The following is a 26,761-nucleotide window of genomic DNA, read 5'->3' as shown; positions in this document are numbered from 1 at the left end:
GAAGATTTCTGCTTTTATTTCACAAAGAAGCCGATTAAAATTCGGGCAGAAATGAAAGAAAAACGTATAAAAGTTTAAAACGACGATGAATGTGACATGCGCTACAGAACTGTTGAACAGTCGATGGAGGATGGCACACACAGACACACCCCATGTCTCTTGTAAAGACAAAAATCCTTTCGTTAAGAGTATTTTTAAAATTCAAAGATAAAATGCTGGTTTACCACACTACCAAAAATGGACCACTCGTTCTGGATCAAGTGGCTGGCCTTCTTGTGTGCGCAGGTGGACATAAATGGGTATGCGTTCCGAAACACACAAGACATTGAACTGTAAGTTTCCAACCCAATTAGAGCAAAGTGAAAGAGGTTCCACTGCACTGCTTATTACTGTAAACTCCTGCATTTTCGCAGCAAAGCTCATTTAAGTCGGGTAAAAAAAAACAAAAAAAAAACAATGCTCTAAAATACGAGGCAACGCAGCCATTTACTCAGCAACACCATCATGCTATGTACGCGGTCACCCTTTCCATCCACAATGGTGTTTTTTTTCTTCTTTTTTTGCCTCAACCGGCCAAAATAAAATGAACACAGTAATAAACACATTTTACAAAGCAAGCAGTTTTATGTTCTCTGCATTTGAGAGCTAGTCGTAGTCCTGTGAGGCATAAATGTCCAGATTTCGGCGCTTGATCTTGCGCTCCCCCGAACGCTCATCGCTCACACCAACACGCTTACCACCTGAGCCCCCGGAACTCTTGGTCTGATCCGGTTCCTCGGACTCCATGGAGTCCTCGGTCTCGCCCAAATCGCGCGAGACAGGACTGCAGCACGAGCTAAAGGCATTGTCGGACTGGACTGAATCGTCGAGGAAAGAGGACGGGGCTGGGCTGAGGAAAGAGCTGAAAACCTCCGATGGGGTGGAATTGTGCAAAGGCATGGGGCTTGGCAGGATGTTCAAAGCAGAATCTGAGATGAGTTGCAAGACAAGAAAGAAAATGAAATTCGAATCAATACTGAATACACCCAAATGCAAATACAGTATACATGTATGTGTATATATATACACCATACACAGATCAAACCCCCCCCCCCCACTTGATGAGGCAGCAAGGCACAGATCGAGTCCCACCACAGCGGTTGCTCTATGACCCGTTAGCAACGTGTTACCTGCCACGCGAACACAGTCTCTGCCCTGCTGATAATTAGTCAGGAATATTAAAATCAATCGAAAAAGTGGCAAAGAAAAGATGGACATCTCTGCTTTCATGTCTGTGACCATGGAGCTTTAATCTCAGTCTGCAAAGACTTCAGTACCACGTGGATGCCCCCTAGTTTGGAGGTGATGTGTTGGTATAATTTATGCACATGATGTCAGTGTGCTTCAATTAATATTTTATTTTTATATACATATATATACATACATACATACATACATACATACATATATATATATATATATATATATATATATATATATATATATATATATATATATATATATATATATATATATATATATATATATATATATATATATATATATATATATATATTGTTGCGAATATGGAATTTGGCCTCCATATCCGCTTGTAAATATTCCCCTATTTTCTCCAATACTCCCCAACTTTCCCCAATCCCCCATTCCCTAGTCCCATTGCATGTAAATAACAATCAGTAGAGCCGACCTTCCCCTTATTCCCCCATTAAATGTCGTGCCCAGGTCCACCGCACCACACGTAGACAACTTTCGGACATCTTCCTAGTTATTCTTAATCTATGTCAGTTAAGGCCTCGTTTCCATTAATTATGACTCTTCGTTGCACCAGAATGTGATTATATGGCATCAGTAGTGAGTTTAGGACCTTTCCCATACCTCCTTCCATCTTCTTCCCCAACAATTACAACAACAACAGAGGAGATGGCGGCGGAGCGGGGGAGGATGCGTCCTCACACCGGCTCGATTAGCGCCATAGACCATGCGCTCCACGGGGTTACCACGAAGGGGCTCCTTGTCAGCTCCTCGTCAAGGGCGGAGCCTGGTAAACCCCCCGCACGCACCCAATGAGAAGCAACGTGCCGATTCCACGAGGCGGAGCTAACGAGCCGAGGGCGTGTCACTCCCCGCCGGATATACGCGGCCCCGCGCCGGATGTGACGAGAGATGCGCACCCAGCTTGGAGAAGGAAAGCCACCTGCGAGCGCTGAGTCAGATGCGCACCCAGCTTGGAGAAGGAAAGCCACCTGCGAGCGCTGAGTCAGATGCGCCCCCAGCCTGGAGAGAGAAGTCGCCACCCCTCGAGCGCTGCAATACCTCCACCGCATCTCTTAAACTGGACCGTACGTGATCCTGCCCTGAGCCCAGGTGCACCTGGAGCGATCGCTACCCGCTTTCCTTGCCATCAAACCCCGTGTGAGTGAGCCTTGTCCCGTTTATCTGTCGTCTGTTGGGGTTAATATAAGTGTGTTTAAGTGCCCACCTTCCTATGTTTCCCTCTTGTCCCTGTAATCTAAACCTTCCGCATTATTGTAATAACAACCTTTGAGAACCGTATCCCTGGTGTCGTGTCGTATTAATTCCAGCCGTGTGTCTTCTTTTTCCTTCATTGGTCTAGCATAGCGCGATTAGTCAACGTTCGGGCACAATCGGGTAACTTGTGCAGACGTGGTCATACCATAAAACCGCTCGGTAAATAACATCCAAGCCACGTCTGTAACAATTGGTGTCGAGGAGTGGAATTCGAACCCGGGACTAAATTAGTTAGGCCCAAATTTTGGGAGGGAAAATCGAGCCGGAGCGCGTACGGCGCTCGACCGAATCGATTCGGAGCGCGTTTCCCGCGCGAAATTATAACGGCGAAATTTGAATTTGTTTTACGAAAAAAAAAAAAAAAAACCGAATTTTGAAAGTCGCGCTATGGCGGATCAAGACAGCTGGGGTCCGGTAAAGGAGAGTGAGGTAGGGTCGATCCAGGACCAAAATGAGGGACAGGAGGAGAGCGAAGCAGTGAGGGCGGCAGGTTCGCAAAATAGCGCCGTCACGCACGAAGAAGCGGGCGCGCAAAATGGCGCCTCGCTGATCACCGCGCCAGCGACCGTGGCAGCGCCCCCGATGGATTTGAACTCGTTTTGGATACAAATGAAGGCCCTTATGGCCCAGAATTGTGAGCAAATGAGGGCTGATAGAAAGCGATTGGGTGAGCGGTTGGGGAACCGGATGGATGCTCAGGGTGAGCGATTGGGAAACCAAATTGAAGAAATAACGAACCGAATGAGGGCTCGGAGTGAGCGATTGGAGGGCCAACTGGGGGTAATGAGGGACGAAGCGAGGGGTACCGGAGAGGGGTTAGACAACGGGATAAAGGAGGTGAAAAATGGGTTAATGGGGGTAGAAAATAGAATGGCTGCCCAGGAGAATCAGATAGAGGGAGTGAAAAATGGGGTAGAGGGAGAGGAGATTAGAAGAGGTGTGAGTGAGGAGGTCGGAGGAGTGCGCGAGGAGGTGAGGCACTGTAAGGAGCACATGGAGAAGGAGGTGAGAAAGGGGACTGTAAAGTTACAAGGGGGCATAGAGGACCTGACGCAGGAGGTGGAGCAGCTGACGGTGGGACAGACGGAGTTAGTGGAGCAGGTTCAAAGGAACACTGCGGTATTAGGAGGGTTGAAAGCGACACGGAAAGAAGTGGAAGAGGGGGTGAGCGAAATTAAGAAGCGACGGAGAGGGGATAACAAAGAGATAAAAGAGGAGATAAAAGAATTGGTCCAAAGTCTGTGTTTGGATCGTGATGATGTGCTCATTAACCGGATGAGGGATTCGCAGGTGATGGAGGAGAAGCGAAGAGGAAGAGGACCCGGTGTAAGTGGTGACCAATATGGTCGTGCGTATGATGCGCCAGGGGATTTAAGGAGCTTGGGGGTCGAGATGGACCCGGGTGTTCGTGAGAGGCCGTGGGTGAAGTGTGCGACAGGTCTGGTGTGCGAAAATGGAGGTGTGCAAGAAAGTCCGACTCTGGGGTGTGTGAGGAAAAAGTGTGTACCAAGGAGTGAGTGTGCTGGCGAGAGTGAGTCGGTCGTAGCGTGTGTGCGAGGGAGCACATGGGAGCGCGGTGTGGTGAGTGTTACAGAGGGTGTGACGGGAGAGTGTGCGCGAGGAAGGTGTGTGACGGACAGGTGCATGGGGAAAGAGTGCGCTGTCAAAGGCAAGGAAGAATGCACACCTGTGGTGAGTGTTACAGAGGGTGTGACGGGAGAGTGTGCGCGAGAAAGGTGTGTGACGGACAGGTGCATGAGGAAAGAGTGTGCTGTCAAGAGTAAGGGTGAGTGCGCTGTCAGGAATGGAGGTGAAAGTAGTGAGAGTGACATGGAGCGTGAGTTAGTTGTGACAGGTGAGCGAGGATGTACACCTGGGATGGAAGGATGTACACCTGGAATGGTAGAGCGTGAGTGGGAATGCACGCTGGAGTTGGTGGTGAGGCACGTGGTTGGGTGTGCGAATGAGAGCACACCTGTGATTGTCACAGAGGAGGTGCCCGAGGAGGGGGCGCGAAGAGGTGTATTGGTGAGGTGTGCGAGCGACGAATGTGTGCCAAAGTGTTCGGTGGTCAGGTGTGTGACCAAGGCTGTGAGTGGAATGAGTGTACCTGGGTGTGTAAGGAAAGGTACGAGGAGCATGGGCACGGCTGGATGTGTGAGCAAGGAACGGGCTGCGGGGTGTAAGCGTCCAGGTGAAGCATCGACGTTAGACGGGGTAGAGTTTAGAACGACTTATAGCCGAATCGGGCCCTCGGTGCGTGCCGGGCCTCGCTTTGAACGGCCGCGTCCAGGCTCCACTAGGCGGAGCTGGCAGCCCGATAGAAAGGGTCGTCATGGCGACCACTTTTTGGTGAGACGTGCCGGCAGGTCGAGATCGGGGCATTGGATGGCTCCACGCCGAGGTGGTGCGTGGGATCTCGGCACGGGTAAGCCCCCGTCCCTGCACCGAGTGCCGGACGCATCCAGCCGCTGGCACAAAACAACCAGCATCCATTGCTTGGCTTTACGAAGCCAGGCTTTGGACAGGAATTGGCGCACCGAGAGGCAGTAGTGAGTAGACTGGGTGATGAGGTTAGTGTTTTGGACCCAAAATTAGAGAAAAACAAAATTTGATGATTGGCAAGGGATTGGCAGTAGTGATTGGCAGATGATGGGCAGTGATTGGCAAATTTTTAATTTGTTGCAATTTGATGTGCAAAATTGGTAGTGAGAGACCCCCGATGGGGTGGGATGGCAAATCTGCCACCCTTCCCATGCTGGGGGCAAAGGAGCAATAGCTTATGGGGTGTATGGCAGTGAAAACTAGCCCGAGTGGGTTAGGATATTGTGTGTAGGGATCTAGAAGAGATTGACATTAGGTAACGTTAAGTTTAGTTAGTGACTGATACCTGTAGTGGGGACGCAGGTAGTTTAGTATGGAGGATAATGACGAGGGAGCGCAATAGTTTAAAGGGACGACTGGGAAGCGCAAGTTTCAGAAGGGAGTAGTTAGCTGAGATGATGCCGTGTGTGTGAGGATTGAACAGGTGTGATTGCACAGGTGTGCAACTGGACAGGTGTGTGGAGCAGTGTATGAGTAGTGAGTGTGTGGATCAGCGCGAATGCGCTTGGGGAGAGAAGGGTGCAGGTGGCACCAGGTGTGAGAGCACAGGTGTGCAGGTACAGGTGTGTGGAGAGAGTTGGAGTGAGTGGTACGGAGTGGTGTGCATGGTGCGAAGGTGTGAATGGGGGAAGAGTGGACCCCTTTCACGAGTACCCGGGGCGGGTAGTGTAAGTGTTAGGTAGAGGGTACAGGTAAATTGTGGTTGGATATTGGCACTTGTGGTGCGGTTGCAGAATGGTGTTGTGAATGGGTGCATTAGTGTTGTGGAAATGGCTGGGCGTGTAGCCTGTTAGTGCGTGTAGTTGGTTGGGCACTCCACCATTGTGAGGATGTCGGCCAGGTGAGGCCGCAGGTGGGCTCTGGGAGCCGGTAGTTGTGAGTGGGTGCCTGAGGATCCCGGGTGTGGATCGGGCAGCCCAGTGCCAGAGAGGGCACGGAGTGGGGAGAGCGCCAGAGGGCCTTCCCCAGGTAGATAGGTTAGGGTAAGGAGCAGGTAAGCTCGGAGGCAACTGCAGTGGTGGAGGTGTGCAGGTGGGTAGACCCACTGGGAGAGGTACACGCCACAGCCCAGAAATTGTGCGAGGGCACCGGGAGATGAATCGGGGGAGTGAGACCCCAAATTGAAGAGCACCACAGTTTGGCCAATGGGAATTGGTTTTTTAGAACCCATAGTGTAAGAGGGCCAATGGTTTGGCCGGAGAAAGACCCCGGGTAGTGTAAAGTTGTTAAAGTCATTTAGGAAATAGTTAGGATTGAAGAACCTGTCGCACCATACGCAGCCACTTACCTGTGGTGATGATGATGACTCCACACCTGTGTTTTCTTTGTTTGTGTTGCAGAAATGAGAATTGCTGTTGGATTTGTGAGACGCATCACGACGTGGATGAGGCATTGGGGTGATTCCATCTCTCCCTCCCTAGGAGGGACTGATGATGAATTGGTAATGGCAAATTTTGATGTGCAGTTGGAGATGGCAAATTTTGATGAGAGTTGAAAATGGCAAATTTGATTGGTTAGGAGGGAGAGAAGACGAATTTGGTTTATGGGAGGAACGGGGAAGACAGTAGGGATGTTTGTTGATTTGTAAAGTAGATGTTTATGGGTAGTGTTGTGTTGTGTGGATACAGTAAGGGGTAAGGGAGGGGCCATGTAGGTTACCTGGTGGGGGGGGGGGGGGCGTACGATAGGAACGTACCTGTCTCACCTGGTTCCCATGTGCCCCCAGTGTGCATCACCTTACATTGCGTGCACTTTTGCGCCCTTACCACCTTACTCACTTGTCTGCTTCTTTTGTCTCCCACCTCCGAGGATCTGGCTTTGGGGTAGAGAGAGAGGAGAGAGAGGTGCTGGCTGCGCAGTTGTGGGCCTGCACTTTCGCTGTTTGCTGCCGGGATCGATACACCATATGGACCGCAATGTTTGTGGCCACCCACAATGGACCGCAGTTCGTTTGCGGCCAAGCACCACCCGGGGATGGACCTATGGATCAACGTGGCACCTATGCCATACAGGTGAACCACTAATAGTTAACACCACCAAGTGCACCACAAGAAGAGCAAGAGACACCTGCAGGGTTAGGGGTTGTCGAATTTATTTTTATACCAATGAACAATGGTGACTGCACCGGATGGTGCTGACTGTGTGGTGGGGTGGTGCTTTTGATGCTGGGAAAGGGTGCTCTGCACGTTATTAAAGGCCGTCGGCCACAGAGCACTCGTGGGTTGGTGTATCGATGTTGGCAAGCGCGCTCTCTCTATGCATAACATCTGCATGTGTTCCTCCAAAAACAGGTCCTGGATCGTAGTGTAGATATCAGCGTAATCTTGTAAATAATGCTCCCTACCGGCTGTATGTTTAGTTTGCGAATTCTTTCCGGATTCGGTTATCCTGTGGGTGTGTTTCTGAGAGGAGAAGGGTGCAACGTCGCAGAGGGACATATTTACTCATTTGTGAATATCTGTAAAACTGTCGCACTCAGGGTAGAGTTAATAGTAGAGGGAACTACATTGCGTGCCACACTAAAGTAGGTAAAAATTTATCGGGTCGGGACGCCCCGAGGGTAGAGAAGGGTGCAATGTTGCGAATATGGAATTTGGCCTCCATATCCGCTTGTAAATATTCCCCTATTTTCTCCAATACTCCCCAACTTTCCCCAATCCCCCATTCCCTAGTCCCATTGCATGTAAATAACAATCAGTAGAGCCGACCTTCCCCTTATTCCCCCATTAAATGTCGTGCCCAGGTCCACCGCACCACACGTAGACAACTTTCGGACATCTTCCTAGTTATTCTTAATCTATGTCAGTTAAGGCCTCGTTTCCATTAATTATGACTCTTCGTTGCACCAGAATGTGATTATATGGCATCAGTAGTGAGTTTAGGACCTTTCCCATACCTCCTTCCATCTTCTTCCCCAACAATTACAACAACAACAGAGGAGATGGCGGCGGAGCGGGGGAGGATGCGTCCTCACACCGGCTCGATTAGCGCCATAGACCATGCGCTCCACGGGGTTACCACGAAGGGGCTCCTTGTCAGCTCCTCGTCAAGGGCGGAGCCTGGTAAACCCCCCGCACGCACCCAATGAGAAGCAACGTGCCGATTCCACGAGGCGGAGCTAACGAGCCGAGGGCGTGTCACTCCCCGCCGGATATACGCGGCCCCGCGCCGGATGTGACGAGAGATGCGCACCCAGCTTGGAGAAGGAAAGCCACCTGCGAGCGCTGAGTCAGATGCGCACCCAGCTTGGAGAAGGAAAGCCACCTGCGAGCGCTGAGTCAGATGCGCCCCCAGCCTGGAGAGAGAAGTCGCCACCCCTCGAGCGCTGCAATACCTCCACCGCATCTCTTAAACTGGACCGTACGTGATCCTGCCCTGAGCCCAGGTGCACCTGGAGCGATCGCTACCCGCTTTCCTTGCCATCAAACCCCGTGTGAGTGAGCCTTGTCCCGTTTATCTGTCGTCTGTTGGGGTTAATATAAGTGTGTTTAAGTGCCCACCTTCCTATGTTTCCCTCTTGTCCCTGTAATCTAAACCTTCCGCATTATTGTAATAACAACCTTTGAGAACCGTATCCCTGGTGTCGTGTCGTATTAATTCCAGCCGTGTGTCTTCTTTTTCCTTCATTGGTCTAGCATAGCGCGATTAGTCAACGTTCGGGCACAATCGGGTAACTTGTGCAGACGTGGTCATACCATAAAACCGCTCGGTAAATAACATCCAAGCCACGTCTGTAACAATATACACACATACACACACACACACGTATGCATTGTCTGTCCTGTGTTGTCGCTGAAGTACTCCCTCAAACATTTGTGAAATCGTACCAAACTTCCGGTATGCACGTACCTCTCCCATGTGTATGTCCCAAAGGGGGTGTTTTTAAGTTCATAATTTTTTTTAACTTAAATCTTCAACTTCAATTGTTGATAAAAATGTAAAATCACGAATATTACAAATACATTTGTGCAAAACAAATGTATTACGATTGGTGTCAGCAAACTAACACAGCTACTCACAAACAGCTCGTCTCTATAGCGACGTGTGATTGGGTGTTTTGAATTGCACAGTGGAAGTTGGTAATTACGTGGAGGTGAGGTGATTTTAATAACGGGGCTGTGAGGTGTTTTTAATAATTTGGCGTTTATATGTTGGTGAGGCGTTTTGAATCATGTGCTGGTGAGGTCAAGTATTTAACATACTTATGGTCATATTTAATGTACGTCAATGCAGTGTCTGTCACGTCCCGTCACATAACTGAACTGAACTATTCGCTCAAACTCTTGCGAAATTTTCCCAAACATCCAGTCTGCATGTACCCCTCCCATGTGCAAGTGCTAAGCGGTTACTCATGAAATTTTTTTGAAGGTGATGTAATGGCAACTTCAATTGCTTATAAAAATGTAATAACATGAACATTACAAATACATTTCTGCAAAAGAAATGTTTGTATTATTGGTGTAAATCATAGCACAGCAACTCACGTACAGTCGTTATCCTCAGTTAAAACAAGCCCGGCTCTATGGCGACGTGTGATGAGGCGTTTTGAATTGCACAGCAGGAGTGTGTAATTTTGATCGCTCAATGGTGAAGAATCACTAAAATTCTCAGTTCCACATCTGGATCTTCATCAAAATCTAATAATTTCGTCTTTGTCACACACCCAACCTCTCCACCAAATTCCGTCCGAATCCACAAACGCCAAATTCACAATGGCACACCAAATTCCGTCACAACGTTGAGATATCTTGTTCAGACAGACAAACAAACAAACAAGCCGGGGTGAAAATATAACCTCCATCCACTTTCGGTGGCGGAGGTACTGAAGCAACTCATGGCATGTTTACTCCAAAAATGCAGTACCTTTGAAACAAAGTTTGGTGGGGATACATTCCAATTGGATAAGAGGGGAGTTATGTAATAAGCGGCTTGGAATTGCTTTGTATTTCTCAGTTTGATAAGTTTGGCTTTTGTTTCAAATGAGTCGAGGAGAGGCGAGGAGATGAGATAAGCATTGACATCACAAAGTGCTCGCCGAATCAGCTTACCACTCGTGTCAGCGAGACAAATGCCGTCAATTTCCTCATCGGCGGCTGTTTCATCTCCGTCAACATCATCGTCCAGCAGGATCTCATCGGGGTTCAAAGAAGAATTCCCCGATAGGTCAGCACTGCTGAGGTTTACAATGAGGGACGAATTGGATGCTTTAGCAAGTCCATGGCCAGCCCTGCATGGAAATGCACACATGGAATCAACATTTCTACAATGGATGATAAATTACGGTAAATGGAATACAACACCATGTTTACCAATAAAAGGTAATGGAGAAAAACTGCACAAAAAAAAAAAATCCTTAATTTTACATGATCTAATGCTAGAAACAAGCACGCACGCACACGCACGCACGCGCGCACGCACACACGGCATTGTGGTTACGAGGGATGCCACAACAATGGCACAACATTTCTCAACACACGAAGAGCAGGGAATTCCCCAAGGAGGAATCCCTCCTCCCCATGGATTGTCCGTGCTCGTATTCTTTTAAATGCCGAGGGTTAAGCAAGGAAGCAGCAGGTACCATTTTGAAAGTGTTTGGTAGTAATGGGCCGGGGTTTGAACCTCCAACCTCCCAGACGATTTCTATAACAATTACACCACGAGTCTGGCTTTGTAAATGGAATTCAGTTTTAATGCAAATTAAATTAAAATTTCGATGCAATTCAGTTTAATGCTTTAACAGTTTTAATGCTCTTACACGAGCCTCGATCTTGTATACAAAAAAAAAAAAAATTAATAATAATAATAAATAAAAAACGCAATTCATTGGTAAAATAAACCCGAGGTTACACAGAGATTCTAACATCCGGGCACCTTCACACAACTGCCTGCTTTTGTCAAAATAAACTGTCGTAGCTTTAACGCTTCCAAGTAACGAAGACAAATGAAGAGCTATTGATGCAAACGCATTGAATAAATGTGAAAAGGCCTCATATTGTCTGCACCAGTCTGCTTTAACACAATGATCACTGAAGGTAGCAGTGCCAACCCAAAGTCACCACCGGGCTCACCGAGCTGCTGCCAAGGTGAACACATCTGTAAGTCCCAGGCGGCGACAATAGGTGGCCGTCTGTGGGCTGGGTACAGGAACAGGGGGCTTAATCTTCCCCCCTACAATATTCTTCGGGGAATAGAATGGAACCGTGGGTGAGAAACTGGTTGGAACAGCAAGATCACCGCTCAGGAGGTCACGAACACGGGACAGGTCATCAGCACAAAGCTTCACGACGCTATGGGAGACAGAAAGCATCATCATCACCACAAAAACAATTTCAGATAACAGAAATTATCTTGTGAACCAAAACAAAATATTGTTACTGATGTGTCTCAGGTGTAATTGGTTTTTAGTTTATACTAGTTATTTCCATAGTACATGTTCAGCATAAGTGTACGTAACAAGTGTATGCCAGGCAGTGTCAAATTTGTTTTTCTTAAGTTTCCTTCACCTTCCCTCCCAGACAGCTCATATCTACAAAACGATATACCCACCTTTGTGTTTGTATGGTTTTCCCCATTGTGAGGTGTTGGTATGTGTTTTCCTTAAAGAAATAATGGCAGTGCAAGATTCCACATGGCCTGGACACAGTGAAAAACTGGTGTTTGTGGCGCAAGGCAGCCACCCGGATAGAGGCACCGAGAACCATGTACGTCCCCGTAGCAGGTGTACGTCCCCGTAGCAGGCATGGGCCCTGATCATAGAGAACCACAACTGGGACGACCCGATGGCTACAATACTGGTGTCAGCGAGATATGGACCGAAGGTATGAGAAATCGCACCTCAGGAGAAATTGCTGAGCGCGATTGGCACTACAAATTAATTGCGATGAGCGGTCAAAGTGGCTCGAACCAGGGGGCCCCCTGGACTGATGCCACTATAGCCTCGGCCAAAATGCAAGCAGAGGGGCCGTTATCGAGTGCTGTGGTGTCGCCCCCACTACCCAGTAGCCCCATAGACTCCAATAGCTATACCGGTGCCTCCAACTGAATCAGCAGTGGGGGGTAACAGGCCGGCATTACTGCAGCAGCAGGGGGATAGCCAGGAAGTGATGGCCAATGTTGACAGCTGATGGCTGCCATGGAAGCAGCCCAAGTCGAGAGGACGGAAGAAATCAAGGCCAACCATAAGGAATGGCGGAAACCTGGCAGATGTGCGGAGATCATAGCAAGGACTGACTGATTAGGAATAGCATCGGAACGGGAGTTGAGGGAATGAAAATAATGGGAGCGCCAGTTGGGGATCTAGTTGGGGATCTAGATCTAGAGCCAGGAGGTCAAGAGGAGAGTTAGAACAGGCCATGGCAGATGAGGTTAGTGGACGTACTTGGGTGGAGATGTCTGCGGCATGTGCAACTCTGCAAATGCAGGGATCCATGCCGGAGAAACATGACTGCGGGCGGCATCCGGCAATGGACACCAGGTACGTGGATAAATGGTGTGAATGGGGAACAGGGGTCCAGATAACATGAGTTTGGACAGGGACTCTTCCCAAGGTGGATGTAGGTGTGAAGGAGCCCAGCAAGTGAACTACCCAAAGCCATAGCAAAGCCATAGCATAGCAAGAGACTGACGAGGAAGAAACAGTGTTTGTACTCGGTGGTGAAACGCACACCATTGCCACACATGGACTCAAGACCAGGTTGATCGATTACACCCTATCCAGGCTCAAAAAAGATGGTTTCACGGTGTTCACCAACCTTGCTACCGACGACACACTGTTCACGGGCCGAGGAGATTATCAGTTTGATATTTACCGCAAAATGAAGGCCGAGAACGGGAATGAATGGTCGTCATTCCACCCTCACTCCAACGTGCTGTGGCTTCATTATCTAGCACATAAATTGGCCAAAACTATCAAGCATTGCAGCAAACAAAGTCGAACCCTTCGCTCTCGATTCACTGTATTCCTTCGAAATGGCTTGTCCTTCTCTTCTGCTTCGGATCTTCTGAGCGCCCCCATATTCAAGGATTAACGGACTTCCCAGCCTCCAGAGTTTATTTCCCAGTGCCATGTGGAGCGTGCGAGGACATGTATTCTGGTCATGTTCGTCCTGTGGCGCATACCTCGTGTACATTTTTAATGCATATATTCACAAAAGTCTTCAGTGTTATAACCTGCCAGTGTTGTTGACCATGACAGCTGTTTCTCTTTGGCTTTCATTTTTGATAATCCATTAAAATTTGTACACTTTTTCACTGTAAGCTGCCATGAGGGCATTTCGCACTTGTTGAGTTTGTCCCGTCACACGAAGTGCAAAACCGTGTGATCGACATCAACCTTAATACCGTTTTGACAACCTCCTCAGCCGATGGTGTCGTTTTGTGCATTAAACTTTTCTTTACCGGTAACACTTGCTTTCCGACTTATTTCCGTTCGTCTTATTTTAATCGCTTGGGAAGGGGTCTGTGAAGCATAAAGTAAATATACACTGCCTGGTTTATTTTTAATTTATAACAACCCAACAATTATCTATTTTTCTTGTCCTCACCCATTCTCCAGTTCTACCTGTTGCCAAATACATTTTATTCTTGAATTAAAGATGCTTGTACTTGTACTTACAAATTTGAATACCATAACCGTGATCAGCCTTTTTATGAAACCCCAATTAATCATTGGTATCTCCCGTGATGGAGCTGGTTCTGATGGCCTTTCTCTCTCTCTCACTGCAGGCAGGTTGGTGGTCTTTCTGTCTTCTACCGACTCCTCTCTGGTCTAGCTCCCCCAGCTCTGTCTGTACTCTGTCCCCCAAATATTTCTTCAGGATGCACAATGTCTGCCAGCAACCCTTTTCTGGTGAAACTGCCAAAATCAAGACTCTGCTCACCTTCCCTCTTTCATTCCTCTTTTTTCTCACCTCTGGAACAAACTCCCACACTCTCTTCAATTCCACTCCTCCCTCAGGTCTTTAAAACAGCTGTTCACCACCATCTCTTATCTTCCCCCATCCAAAACCTTGATCTTTTCTAGCCCCGTTAATACACCCCAAATCTGCCTCTTTCAATCTCCGACTTCATTCCTGAAATTCCGAGTAGTGTCCACTTGTTTTATACCGTGCACCCCCCCCCCCACTCCCCCACCCCACAGATCTCCTGATGTTCCTGTTCTCTACTGTTGTTTTGTTTGTGTGCTTCCCTTTGTCTCCCGCTCCCTTTATTATGTTTTATGTGTCCGTTTATGTTTTTTGTGTTTAATGCGTTAGCTCTTACACGAGACTCGACTTTGTATACAAAAAAAAAAAAAAAAAAAGAAAAAAAAAAAAGGTCTGTGTGGTCGATTGAATGGCCGGTTTACAAACTATGCTTTTCGGTGCACATCGACCTTTCTTGCTGAGAGATTGAAACCACATGGCCTGTGCATACTGGACCGGGTGTTGCAGAGGGAAAGTGTGCATGTGCATGTACGTGGTGAGCGAAAAATGCGGGGCATCTGTGCAAGGTGAAAAAAATGGAGGAACGCAGATGGGAGAGCCACCTCTGGCGGCAGACTGTATAGCAGCAGTTTTAGAGTGGCTTCCCGAGGGATTAACAAGCACAGCTCCAGCTCAGGGTGAGCCGAGGGTCGCATGTGGGAGCATGCATGCCCCTGGTGTGTAGTTGGAATTTAACTCACATGCCCCTGGGTTATCCTTGCGGGCTGAGTGGAAGTTTCGGGAACTGAGTGGCGTGCTGACGAGGAGGGGTGTCGTTGAAGCTGAAGGGAAAGGTGTGTGCTGCATGTGTGAGAAGTGTTATGATTTATGGGAGCGAGACATGGGTAATGAACGTAGAGCAGCAACGAAGGTTGGAAAGGGTGGAAATGCGAATGGTTCGGTGGATGTGCGGAGTATCGTTGAGAGAGAGGAAGACAAATGATGAATTGCGAAAGATGATGGGAATCGAGCCTGTGATTGATGCTGTGAAGAGGAACAGGTTGAGATGGTTTGGTCATGTGTTGAGGAAGGATGAAAGTGACTGGTTGAGAAGAGTAATGGAAATGAATGTAGAAGGAAGTAGAGGACGGGGAAGACCGAGAAAGACTTGGCCAAAGATGGTGGAAGAAGAAATGCGGGCAAGGGGGTTAACAAGGAGAGATGCAGAAAATAGGGCAAAATGGAGAAGATTGTCATGGGGCCCGCAAGGATAACCCCCGCTCTAGGAGGGAAAATGGCCTTAAAATGCCTGTTGTTGTTGTTGTTGTTGGTGTAAATAGGGTGTGAATAATGAAGAGGAAGCACACCGCTGTGGAGAGGGAATCCCCATTTAAAATGGGTGGAGGGGATTCAGCTGGTTTGAAACGTGGATGCTGTTCCGTTATTGGTGCTGGAATAAGTAAAGTTTTGTTTATTGGGTGCAATAATTCGTTGACAGGCTGGGGGTGTGGCTCATTGAGTGTAGGTATTTGGGGAGGGGCATCTTGGGTGCTCAGTGTGCACTGGGTCCAGAGGGGTGACCCAGATATTTGTGAAGTGGGCCCAAACACCGAAGAGAGCGCTGGAGGTGCCACGGGCTAGAAAGGGAACTTGCGAGAGCCAGAGAGAACTCGCCAGAACTCGGAGTGGAGCAGGTAGCTCGGAAATGGCCCCAGCAGCCCAGGGATGACACATTTGGGAAGCAGGCAGAAGCCTGCAGAGAGAGACATACCACCCAGCCACGATATTGTGCTATGGCAAAGAAAAGAAAATTTTAGGGCCAGGCACGCACGCTCTTGTTAGGGCACCAGCACGTGGGATGGGGGGTAAATTGGTTACATAGAACCACAGAAAAGTGGGTTTAAAGTAAAATGTGGAAGTGTTTTTGCAAAAGTTACGTCAGTTGGAGATGCTTCCCCTTCGTACCATTCTAAATGTTGGACTACCATTTGGACTACCAAGCCACCGAGACAAACTGAGTGGGTAATTTTTTTTTGTGATGACCCATTGCATTCCAAATTGTTAGTGCAGGGCTCGCTCCGCTAGCGATCCAGGTAAGGCCATGCCACTTCATCATGTTATAGTCACAACACGTGCCTTGATCTCTTGGAAGATAGATTAGTTTGACGGAATTAGTGGGCCCGGGAGGGATATATTAGCCAAGAGCGGTTTAGGGAGGATGGAGTTCGAGATAGGATAGAGGGAATAGCTGGGCAGCTAGGGTAGAGTAGGTTGGGGCATAAGCCAGCCATCCTATCTGCTGCAATCACATGATCTTACCATCACGTCATTCATCTGCTGGTTCACGACATCTACTGGCCACTCACTTGACTTGCCAGTTCAACTACACTACCTTCCTGTAAGCCACGCCATCTGCCAGGTCGTGCTGCTCACCTGCTGTGGCACCTGTTGCCACTTATCTGCTGCATCATTTTGCTGGGCCTTAAAGGCCAGAAGACAAAACTCGTTTCAAGGCCAAATGGGCCAAGTGCCTTTTATTGCTTGTTGAGCCACAAATGCCGTTTGCTTGCTCCTGTTGGGCTACATGGGCCAAAGACACCACCAGTGGAAAAGTCACATGGGCCCTTGCTAATCCTCAAGTTATGGAGAGGCTGTTTGGGCCAGGGACAGGCCTTGTGGTCACCAAGGACACGTGAAGTGCCGGACAAAGGACCTCAATAGACAGCGCCGGGGTGTGTAGTTATCTCCGTAGTATAGTTTAGTCATCTCTGCAGTGAATGTAACAGAATAAGTGTGAAGTCAAGTCAAGTGTCGCAAAAGTATTACTTTTGTATATTTTTGATTGACTCTACTTTGGCAACTATGGAAATGGTTTCTTTGAATTGAAAAGTAATTCATCGTGATATTATATATGCAGTGTTTTATGCAATATATAGATGATGTCCGCCCTCCCTAGTGTGCGAGAACAAAAAAAACAAAAAACTGCAATCATTTTGAGCCTGTTTTATGTTCTTTTAAGCGAAAGACCACACCTTTAGGCACAGGTTTGGATGGGAGAAGTCAGCTCGACAGCTGTAGCCATTGTTGTGCACCAGACCACCAGGGTGAAAGGTCTGCATGGGTCATCATGCCCCCACGGCCCATGATGAATGAAAGGGGAGGGGAGGGATGCAACAAGTCATGGGTGACAGAGGCCGGAGCTATAAAGGTGGGTGCGCCGAGAGGCAGCAGAGCAGAAGCCTGGATTCAATTGCGCAATTGGCTTGAGCTGCCATTCCAGAGGCATGCCCAGCCAGCCAGAGGCATGCCCTCTCCTCTCGCGCGGGAACACCCGGGACACAGTGACTCGTCGTTCCCAGCAGAGCAGCCGGAATCTAATTTTCAACCATTCTGCCTGGTTCTACCGGCCATCGCCCGGTATTTGTCGTCTCCAGAATCCCTCTCCCTTTCTATTGTATAAATGATTGGGCCCCAAAAGGCTTAAGTTATTGTGGATCTTCTGTTCATCGTTGGTTCGTGGGCACGTATCAGTAAGGGTTAAGGGGTTTATTGGCGATTCAATGGAATTGCTACTTTTGTATTTCCTTCCACCACGCACCATAATCACTACGATTAAATATACCTGATCTCAGGGTGAATTTGAGCCGTGGTGATCGCCCTTCCAATTAGGAAAGTCCATTGTTGATCAATTGTGAATGGCAACAAACACCATGCATCCATACGGTGCCGTGCTCCTCACCAGCTCGGCCTTTAGAGGCGAAGTGCGTGGCACAAATTAGCATAACGTATCGGCCGACTTGGAGGTCCCATCAGTAAGGTATCATGATCCGGTTCGGGGTCTTTGACTCAGCTGGCAGTTACGGCCGTTGTTGACAGTCCACTGGGATTCGCACCAGGTAAATGCGACGACCCGACAGCTACAACAATAACATTCTCGTTGAAATTCAGGGACACCATTAAAAACAAACAAAAAAAAAAACACCATCCTCCAAAGCACGACAAATTCAATTACTGCCCAGGGAAAGATGAGCAAAACTGAATGTCACTGAGGAAGGGGTTCCTTGATGAATGTGTACAGTAATGAAAAAAATTAGCAAATTAGTGCGAGGGTCATGCTAACCTGTCTGGTAGTAACTGGTTGTGTGGCGAGGCACAGGTCAGATGGTCCGTGGCTTGCATGATCGCCAGCCACTCCTCATCATATTCCAGCTTGGGAGGTGAGTTCAACGAGAGCCCCAGTTCCAGAACCTGATCCGGATGGGTTTAAGGATATCTTGGTAAAACACCAGCGTGAACAACACCTAATTATATTTGAATATCAAAAAATACTTAACAAAACAAATATACAGGGGGAAAAAGCATTTTGCATCTGATAAAAGAAAGCATTTTGCACGAACCTCACCTGAAGAAACTCCCGACGGGGAAGACATTTATCCAGAGCGAGGAATTTAGTCACTTGTGGAGATTTCTGTCCCTCTTCCAGCTACAGCAACAAATCACATCGAGAAATTCATGATAAGAGCAAAGGATGCGGTCCCTGTAATTATTTGGTGGACCTTGTGCTCATCTAATCAGCCCAGCCCTTTGAATCAATGGAAGGTTTGCTTCCAAGGTGCCCCTGGTAACCCAGCTGGTTCTAATGTACCTGGTGCTGGACAATGGTCGCATATTTAACATGGAGATGCGCCGAGAACCAATAGGACGGTTGTAGTTTCCTCAGCAATGCTCCAGCTGGAGGACTACCAAGCCTGCCCCCTTCCACTTCTTGAGCAAAGAACGGCTTCCTTCTGAGCAACCCTGCAACGCCGCTTCCCACCGTAACTCCCAGGGGCCAGTCATGACTGAGGAAAACATCTGGGGGATTGGAAAGCTGAGACAAGGAGGAGGAAAATAATGAGGACTTGGAAATGCAAAGAATGTTGAAAGAAAACGGAAGGCAACTGTGATCAAAAATAATAATAATCACAGTGCAGGCTCGAGTACCATGGTAATGCAAGCAATGGTCACAGGTAAAGCCCACCTGCATGAGGCGATACACATCCAGGCTGCGGACGTGGTAGGCGCTCCGCAGGCAATCCTGCGAGTATGGTGGGCATTCAAAATGGCCTGCAATAGAGAAATGAAAATGTCCACTGTTGCCAAGATCGGTCGGATTAAAACTTGCGATAAACTTTAGCGGTGTGGAGACACAAAAAGTTTCCATCAATGTCTACATCCAGGTGCACAAGCATTTCAACAAACCTTTGTAGTAATCGTGACCTTTGTAGATCCCAGAAAGGCCTGCTATCCGAATCCCACCAACACACAACACGCCAGCATACCCTGCACACGTGTCACACAAAGGCAAGCAAATCAACCTCGTAATGTGCAGCAATTAATATTTTAAAACAACAGCAGCAGCAGCAGCAACAAGAAGCAAGACAAACAAACCTGCAGTCCTTGAGAGAACACGTTTTCAGTCCTGTGTGACTGCATCGCCACCGCAGTCCTCGGCCCATGACCACTGCCCACCAGGACCCTCTGGCTCGGTCGTAGCTGACCTGCAGGCAGCAGTCAAGGACCGAGGATCGAGACGAAGGTACAAAGTGCACCAAGCAAAACGCATCATCTCAGGAACCGCAGATCAAGAACCAATTATTTACAACACGCAAACTAACAAAAGAGAAGACAGGTTTCTGCTAGAACACAGCTCATATAGAATGAGGGGGTGTGCGAGGTGTCATGGAAAACACACCCATGTAGTAGATGTTTGGCGCCACCCATCCACCAAAAGGTAACTCCTGCAGATGGTTTGATGCCTCGTGGTTTCCTCCGATAAACACCGTCAGCACAGGAGCCTGCTTCTCTCCAGAATAATACCTGCGACATCAAGTAATGGCACGTACAATCCAAGTCCGTCATCCTGCACCACCCCTACAAAACCAACCTCATTCCTAATAGCACCATTCCAAAAGGGCTGCCTCTCACGCGGCACGGTACGGTTAAAAATCCTACAAAAACGCAAATTACACGGACAGCTTGAATGGCAAAACTAGTCTAAATTGCGTAGGCCAGTGGCATTCTGAGTCTGGAGTTTCCCTAGACAAACAGAACAATCTATGGATGGAATGAAAAGAACGTTGATCAAAGTATGTGGTTAGCATACACGTCAATCAGAATTCGGTCAATTCCATCCGCAGATGGAGCAAACCTTTACTCGAGAGGCATAAAATGAGTGGAGATTGTGTGTGAATATCATGAGAAATCAGGAAGTGATATCAATGGCTTCTGGTAAACTGTGGGCGATTTGCTCAGGTACGAGGGCCTGTCTGACTCGACGCCGATATTCAGGTGAAAGATGGTTGATAACATGGCTCGTGAGACATACAGTCGTTCTTGAGACAAACCAAAAGTGACTCTTGGGCAACAACCCAGGAAACATAGAGGCGATTAATCCAGCAGTCACGTGGATGAATCACTCCAGTGTGTGGCCTATGGATGTTAGCAGCTTATGATTTTGGAGAATCAGGGGTGGTAGCCCCCTTCTCCTCCCCCTTACACCGACCACCTCAATACGGGTCCCAATAATGAAGGACTAGTGAGTGGTCAGAAGGGGAAGACTGCCAAAAGATGTTAAAGGGATGTAGATGTTATGTTATACCAAGTTAATAGTAACTATAGGATTAATATTACGGAAGATCAGGCAAACTGATCAAGGAAGTGAAATAAGTGGGGACAAGGAAATGGCTTCAATCTCCAAAAGGCACCAAGACATGCCAAGGCCTGCTGGAGCAAGACATGAAAGGCAGCAGCACTTGTATCCAATGCCTCACTAGAGCTGAAAGGCAGATGCCGGTGGTGAAGGGGAAGAGTTTATTTATTTATTTATGTATTTCAAGTCGAGGCTTGTGTAAGAGTCTTTCACGAACCAGCTGGCCACACCTGATGCTCGACTAAGGTCAGGGCAAGAATTTCTAATTTGTTCATTGTGTCGGCGCTGAGTGCACCAACTCTTTGTGAATGACACCGTGGGATCTTGAACGTCCACCAACTAGTGCCGAGAGACGGGACCCCTGCTTAACATCAATCCGAGGGACGGCACACTCATTGACAAATCACCCTGCCCGTGCAACACCAGAATGACAGTTTATAGCTGGGTCAGGATTCAAACCCAGGCTAGACAGCTTAGGGACGAGTGTCGGTACCTACAGGCCATCCTGTCAGCCAGAATGAATTGAATAAATAAATGGCAGAAATCTCTCAAGACGGAATTCCATCTCCCGGCAGAGACTGGACACCCATGGTATGGCTGGCTAAAAGGTGTTTGGTTACCTGTGGAAGTCTTGCATGTGTCGGTACTTCGGGGGTACAGCCATGCAAAGCAGGTCGCTCTCATTACGAACAGCTTGAAAGTCACCACAGCAAAGGAGGAGGTCCACGGGCTTCCCACCTTGCTGTACTGCCTCTGCCAGCTACAATTAAAAAACATTTTTTTTTGTGTACAAAAGGGAAGGAATAATAAAAGCTGTGAACATTCAATAGTGACTGCATTTTTGCCACCATAAGGTGCAACATTACTCAAAGTGTTCCCAACATGGGTCCAAATAAATAAATAATTTGAGCAACAATTATTAAATAGCCCCGAGTGGGCCGATACCAAGTCGAGGCTGATATCAAATCGCATCTCTTGAGGTTGCAGTTCAGAAGAACCCCCCCAGGGAGCCCATTGATCCAAAATCGAAATATCGAAGACCGAGCTATCCTGCGCACCATCACGTATAAGGGCTGTATCTCAGATTGCAGAGCAATTCGTTGGTAAATAAGGGACGAGTAGGGATCTGAAGTTTCAAGGAGGGGGGGGGGGGGGGGGGGTGGAGGGGCGGGGGGAGTGAAACCACCTGGGAGTCCCCATGCCCCAAAATCAGAAAATCGGAGCCTGAGCGATTGTGCGGGCCAGAGTAGAAGGGCGGTATTGAGTTTCAGAGCAATCGGTTGGTAAACAAGCATTCTGAGTATTGCGCTGCAATACATGTGCCCTACCAGCATTGGGTAGCACTGTCATAGAAGACAGTATTATGACTTACCGCACTCCAAATTATAGTCCGGAAAACTGTTGGGGAAATTCCCAAAGTTCAAAGTGCCATAACTTTGTGAAAAATGATCGAAACGTCGTGAAGTTAGAACTTGATCTGTAATTTATCATGACGAAACCATGTACCAAGTTTGAAATCATGAGCATTAAGTTTAGAAAAAAAGTCCGGAAAGCTGTTCTTTGCGTGACGGACTGACGGACCGACAGACTGACAGACGGAGGGACGGAGGGACGGAGTGCAAACCTATAGTCCCCTAAGGTGTACACCGGTAGGGGACTAATAAGAGGAGAGTAGGAATCCAAAGTTTCAGTGGATACCCCACCTCCTTCCTCTCAGTTCATCTCTTTGAGAATCGAGATACAACAACAACAACAACAACAACAACAACATGCATTTTAAGGCCATTTTCCCTGCTAGAGCGGGGGTTAGCCTTGCGGTCCCCATGACAATCTTCTCCATCTTGCCCTATTTTCTGCATCTCTCCTCGTTAACCCCCTTGCCCGCATTTCTTCTTCCACCATCTTTAGCCAAGTCTTTCTCGGTCTTCCCCGTCCTCTACTTCCTTCTACATTCATTTCCATTACTCTTCTCAACCAGTCACTTTCATCCTTCCTCAACACATGACGAAACCATCTCAACCTGTTTCTCTTCACAGCATCAATCACAGGCTCTATTCCCATCATCTTTCACAATTCATCATTTGTCTTCCTCTCTCTCAATGATACTCCGCACATCCATCGAACCATTCGCATTTCCACCCTTTCCAACCTTCGTTGCTGCTCTACGTTCATTACCCATGTCTCGCTCCCATAAATCATAACACTTCTCACACATGCAGCATACACCTTTCCCTTCAGCTTCAACGACACTCCCCTCCTCATCAGCACGCCACTCAGTTCCCGAAACTTCTTCCATGCACATCTCACTCCAGCAACCGTTGCCGAGTCTGATCCACCTTCTCCATTCAGCATGTCTCCGAGGTAGCAAAATGTTTTCACACCTTCCAGCTTCATGCCATCTCCAAGATCCAACTCAACATTTCCTCCATGTGCAGCTCCCTCTGTGCACATCTTTCATTTGAATGTAGCTGCCATACTGGTTAATGACCCTCTCAGACCACTACATTTTTGATGAACCCACTCAGCGCACATTGTACATTGAATGGAGTTCACTCCGACACCCTTCCTGCACACAGCACAGCGCCACTTCCCAGTTCTTTCCACCTCACCACATGCTTTACCACTTGCCATCACCTTCGTCTTTCCGACATTCACCTTCAGACCTTTTGTCTCCATACTTCCCTTCCACTTGTTCATCTTTTCCTTCAGTCCATCCATACTTTCCGCAATCAACACCAGATCATCTGCATACAACAACTCCCACGGTAAACCCTCCTTTACGTTCCGAGCCAGCACCTCCATCAGAGCTACAAATAGTAATGGACTTAGTACCGACCCCTGATGCACTCCCACCTTCACCTCAAACTCACCACTGTTCCCGTCCTTCGTCCTTACAGCTGTGCACGCTCTTTTGTACATTGCTTTGTACTTTTGAGAATCGAGATGAGATGACCTAACAACATAACATACCCCAAAGTTTTTGTGCCCAAGTTACAACAAACCAAACTCACCGTTTCATAGATTTTGTCCAGCTCTCCATGACAGCAACCCTCCACAGCAACTCGCATGCCGCTTTCAGCCGAACGTGTCTTCCACCCTTGGCACCCACACAGGAGAGTGAGGGCATTGATTGTTATTAGAAGAGAGCAAGCATGCAATTATCTTCAGAAGAAAACATTTCAAGGTGATCACCATAATTAAAAAATAAATCACACCCGTGTCCGAAGGAGGTAGGTCAGTTTGGCATTTATAATATGAACCATGATCTTTCCTGGGAAAACCACATTTCCAAGCTGGCCTCCAAAGCCAGTCGCCGTCTGGGCAACCTCCGTCGTGCGAAGTCCTTCCTTGGCACACCTGAGCTCCTCACCACATAAAAGGCTTTCATCCGCAGCTCAATGGAATACTGTTCTCCCCTCTGGGCCGGTGCTCCTGCCTCACACCTGGCTCGGCTTCACGCTGTTGAAACCAAAGCTTTCAGAATCATTGGAATCTCCTGCGATGAAGCTAACTCCGAGGGCCTTTCACTCACTCACCACAGGCAGGTTGGTGGTCTTTCTGTCTTCTACCGACTCCTCTCCGGCCTTGCTCCCCCAGCTCTCTCTGTGCTCTGTCCCCCAAATATTCCTACAGGTCACACAAGATTTGCCAGCAACCCTCTTATGGCGAAACTGCCAAAATCAAGAATCTGCTCACCTTCACTCTTTCATTCCTCTTTTCTCCCGCTTCTGGAACAAACTCCCTCACTCTCTTCAATCCCACTCCTCCCTCCAGGTCTTTAAAAGTTAAAACAGCTGTTCACCACCATCTCTTATCTTCCCCCATCCAAAACCTTGATCTTTTCTACCCCCGTTAATTCACCCCAGATCCACTTTTTTGAAATACCGACTTCTTTCCTGGAAGTCCTTGCAGTGTCCATGTGTTTTTTTTTACCTGATACAACATCATTGATAATACTTCTACCAAGTTTGGACATTTTTACCTCACATGACCTTTGACCTCTTGATGGCAAAATCTAATCAGTTCATCTTTGCATCATAAATATATGCTTGTACCAAGTTTGGTCAAAATACCATTACTGTTTCACAAGTTAGCGCAGTAACAGTTTTTACCTAATAAGACCTATGACCTTTAACCTCTTGACCCCATAATGTAATCAGTAACTCTTTGTATAATTTTTACATACTGCAGGATTTTTGACGTTCTCCGCCCAAACAGTCAACACGTCCCTCCGCCCAAACAGTCAACACGTCCCTCCGCCCAAACAGTCAACACGTCCCTCCGCCCAAACAGTCAACACGTCCCTCCACCCAAACAGTCAACACGTCCTCCGCCCAAACAGTCAACACGTCCCTCCACCCAAACAGTCAACACGTCCCTCCGCCCAAACAGTCAACACGTCCCTCCGCCCAAACAGTCAACACGTCCCTCCGCCCAAACAGTCAACACGTCCCTCCGCCCAAACAGTCAACACGTCCCTCCACCCAAACAGTCAACACGTCCCTCCGCCCAAACAGTCAACACGTCCCTCCGCCCAAACAGTCAACACGTCCCTCCGCCCAAACAGTCAACACGTACCTCCACCCAAACAGTCAACACGTACCTCCACCCAAACAGTCAACACGTCCCTCCACCCAAACAGTCAACACGTCCCTCCGCCCAAACAGTCAACACGTCCCTCCGCCCAAACAGTCAACACGTCCCTCCGCCCAAACAGTCAACACGTCCCTCCGCCCAAACAGTCAACACGTACCTCCACCCAAACAGTCAACACGTCCCTCCACCCAAACAGTCAACACGTCCCTCCGCCCAAACAGTCAACACGTCCCTCCACCCAAACAGTCAACACGTCCCTCCGCCCAAACAGTCAACACGTCCCTCCGCCCAAATAGTCAACACGTCCCTCCGCCCAAACAGTCAACACGTCCCTCCGCCCAAATAGTAAACATGTCCCTCCACCCAAATAGTAAACGTATTGCCATCAATGGAACCTCCTCGTCCCCTCTCCCAAAGCCAGTATTTTGGACCCAATCATGTTCATCTTCACGATAAACGACGTCTCCAATGTTCTGGAAAACCCTCTGCTCCTTTTTGCACATCACTCCACATCGTGTGGTGCAGCAGCTCCGAATTAGTCTGTTCGGCGGACACTGCAGCTACATTACTCTCTGCTAACCTGGACACGACGACATAATGTTCTGATAGAACACACACAACCTTTCATTTCTTTTCGTCAAATTCGCCCTAAACAAGACTGACATCCACAAAAGGTGAAGGGCTACAGAGAAGAGGAAAACCGGCAAAACCTTCACCTCATCCTGAAAGAAGGAAACCTCTTCACATGAAAACTGGCAAAATAAGCTTTCCTACCACCATTGGGTGTTTTGTTTTAGGGGACACCGTTTCCGTACTGAATGTCTGCTGGCTCCTGAAGGGAACTCATTCACCCTTTGTCAGGTGATGTTTTTAGTCAGGGCAAGGTGTCACAGTCACCGTCCCCACAAGCCAATGAGGGGTGTCCGTTTATCCTGAAGTAAATTCTCTCAATGTACAGTATTGCAATATACACTATACAGTGCTCAACATGCTCGACTACACGGCACATCAGTCATCACAAACACAACATACAATAAACTACAAGCAGTATGAAACTGTTCCAACAATAAATCCAAGTAAACACACGTTACCAAATCATTTCTTTCCAACATACTCACGATAAAAGCAAAAGAGACGAGGTTTAATTAAAATAAATAAATGAAAAGGCCCGAATCCTACATACACCAAAACAAGCGCAAAAAAAAAACACCAACAAGCAACAACCCCAATTTCAATAAAACGACTGCTGATTGGACGTTCTTTGGATTCTGACGTCAAACATACGGCGGATTCTGATTGGATAACGTTTCTTCACGTTCTCCTCAACGATAGGTTCATTCTCATAAACGTCACATTTTTAATTACCAACGCAATTATTTCTATTACATTTTAAACTGTGACAGAATTAAGTATATAAAATGTTTTTTGTACATTTTGA

The 26,761-nt window shown here is 47.9% G+C and overlaps 1 protein-coding gene across 3 annotated transcripts; it reads right to left on the bottom strand.

The window, feature by feature from the left end:
- Window positions 1-26,570, bottom strand: LOC137437556 (lariat debranching enzyme). Of its 3 annotated transcripts, none has more exons than XM_068131982.2 (12): window positions 26,442-26,570; window positions 23,739-23,824; window positions 21,348-21,487; window positions 19,771-19,895; window positions 19,278-19,358; window positions 19,057-19,142; window positions 18,682-18,906; window positions 18,439-18,519; window positions 18,157-18,284; window positions 11,202-11,420; window positions 10,182-10,360; window positions 1-968 (listed from the first exon to the last, which is right to left on the bottom strand). In XM_068131982.2, the coding sequence occupies exons 2-12, from the start codon at window positions 23,793-23,795 to the stop codon at window positions 646-648; spliced, it is 1,644 nt and encodes a 547-aa protein (XP_067988083.1). In that variant the 5' UTR covers window positions 23,796-23,824; window positions 26,442-26,570; the 3' UTR covers window positions 1-645. The 3 variants fall into 3 exon arrangements, with proteins under 3 accessions (XP_067988083.1, XP_067988082.1, XP_078622187.1); XM_068131981.2 differs by lacking the exon at window positions 26,442-26,570 and adding an exon at window positions 26,040-26,182; XM_078766061.1 differs by lacking the exon at window positions 26,442-26,570 and having other exon boundaries at window positions 23,739-23,916.
- Between the last annotated feature and the right edge of the window lie 191 nt (window positions 26,571-26,761).

Source organism: Myxine glutinosa, chromosome 12 (assembly GCF_964187855.1).
Source record: "Myxine glutinosa chromosome 12, kmMyxGlut1.1, whole genome shotgun sequence".
Lineage (NCBI taxonomy): Eukaryota > Metazoa > Chordata > Myxini > Myxiniformes > Myxinidae > Myxine > Myxine glutinosa.
The sequence above is the reverse complement of the archived record's forward strand: the minus strand, read 5'-3'. Positions and strand labels throughout refer to the sequence as shown.

Coding starts and splice junctions, on each gene's coding strand:
- LOC137437556 (XM_068131982.2), bottom strand. CDS start 23,795: ATGCGAGTTGCTGTGGAGGGTTGCTGTCATGGAGAGCTGGACAAAATC. Junction 18,285..18,438: donor CCCGTCGGGAGTTTCTTCAG/GTGAGGTTCGTG, acceptor CATCCGGATCAG/GTTCTGGAACTGGGGCTCTC. Junction 10,361..11,201: donor TTCACCTTGGCAGCAGCTCG/GTGAGCCCGGTG, acceptor ATTTCCATGCAG/GGCTGGCCATGGACTTGCTA.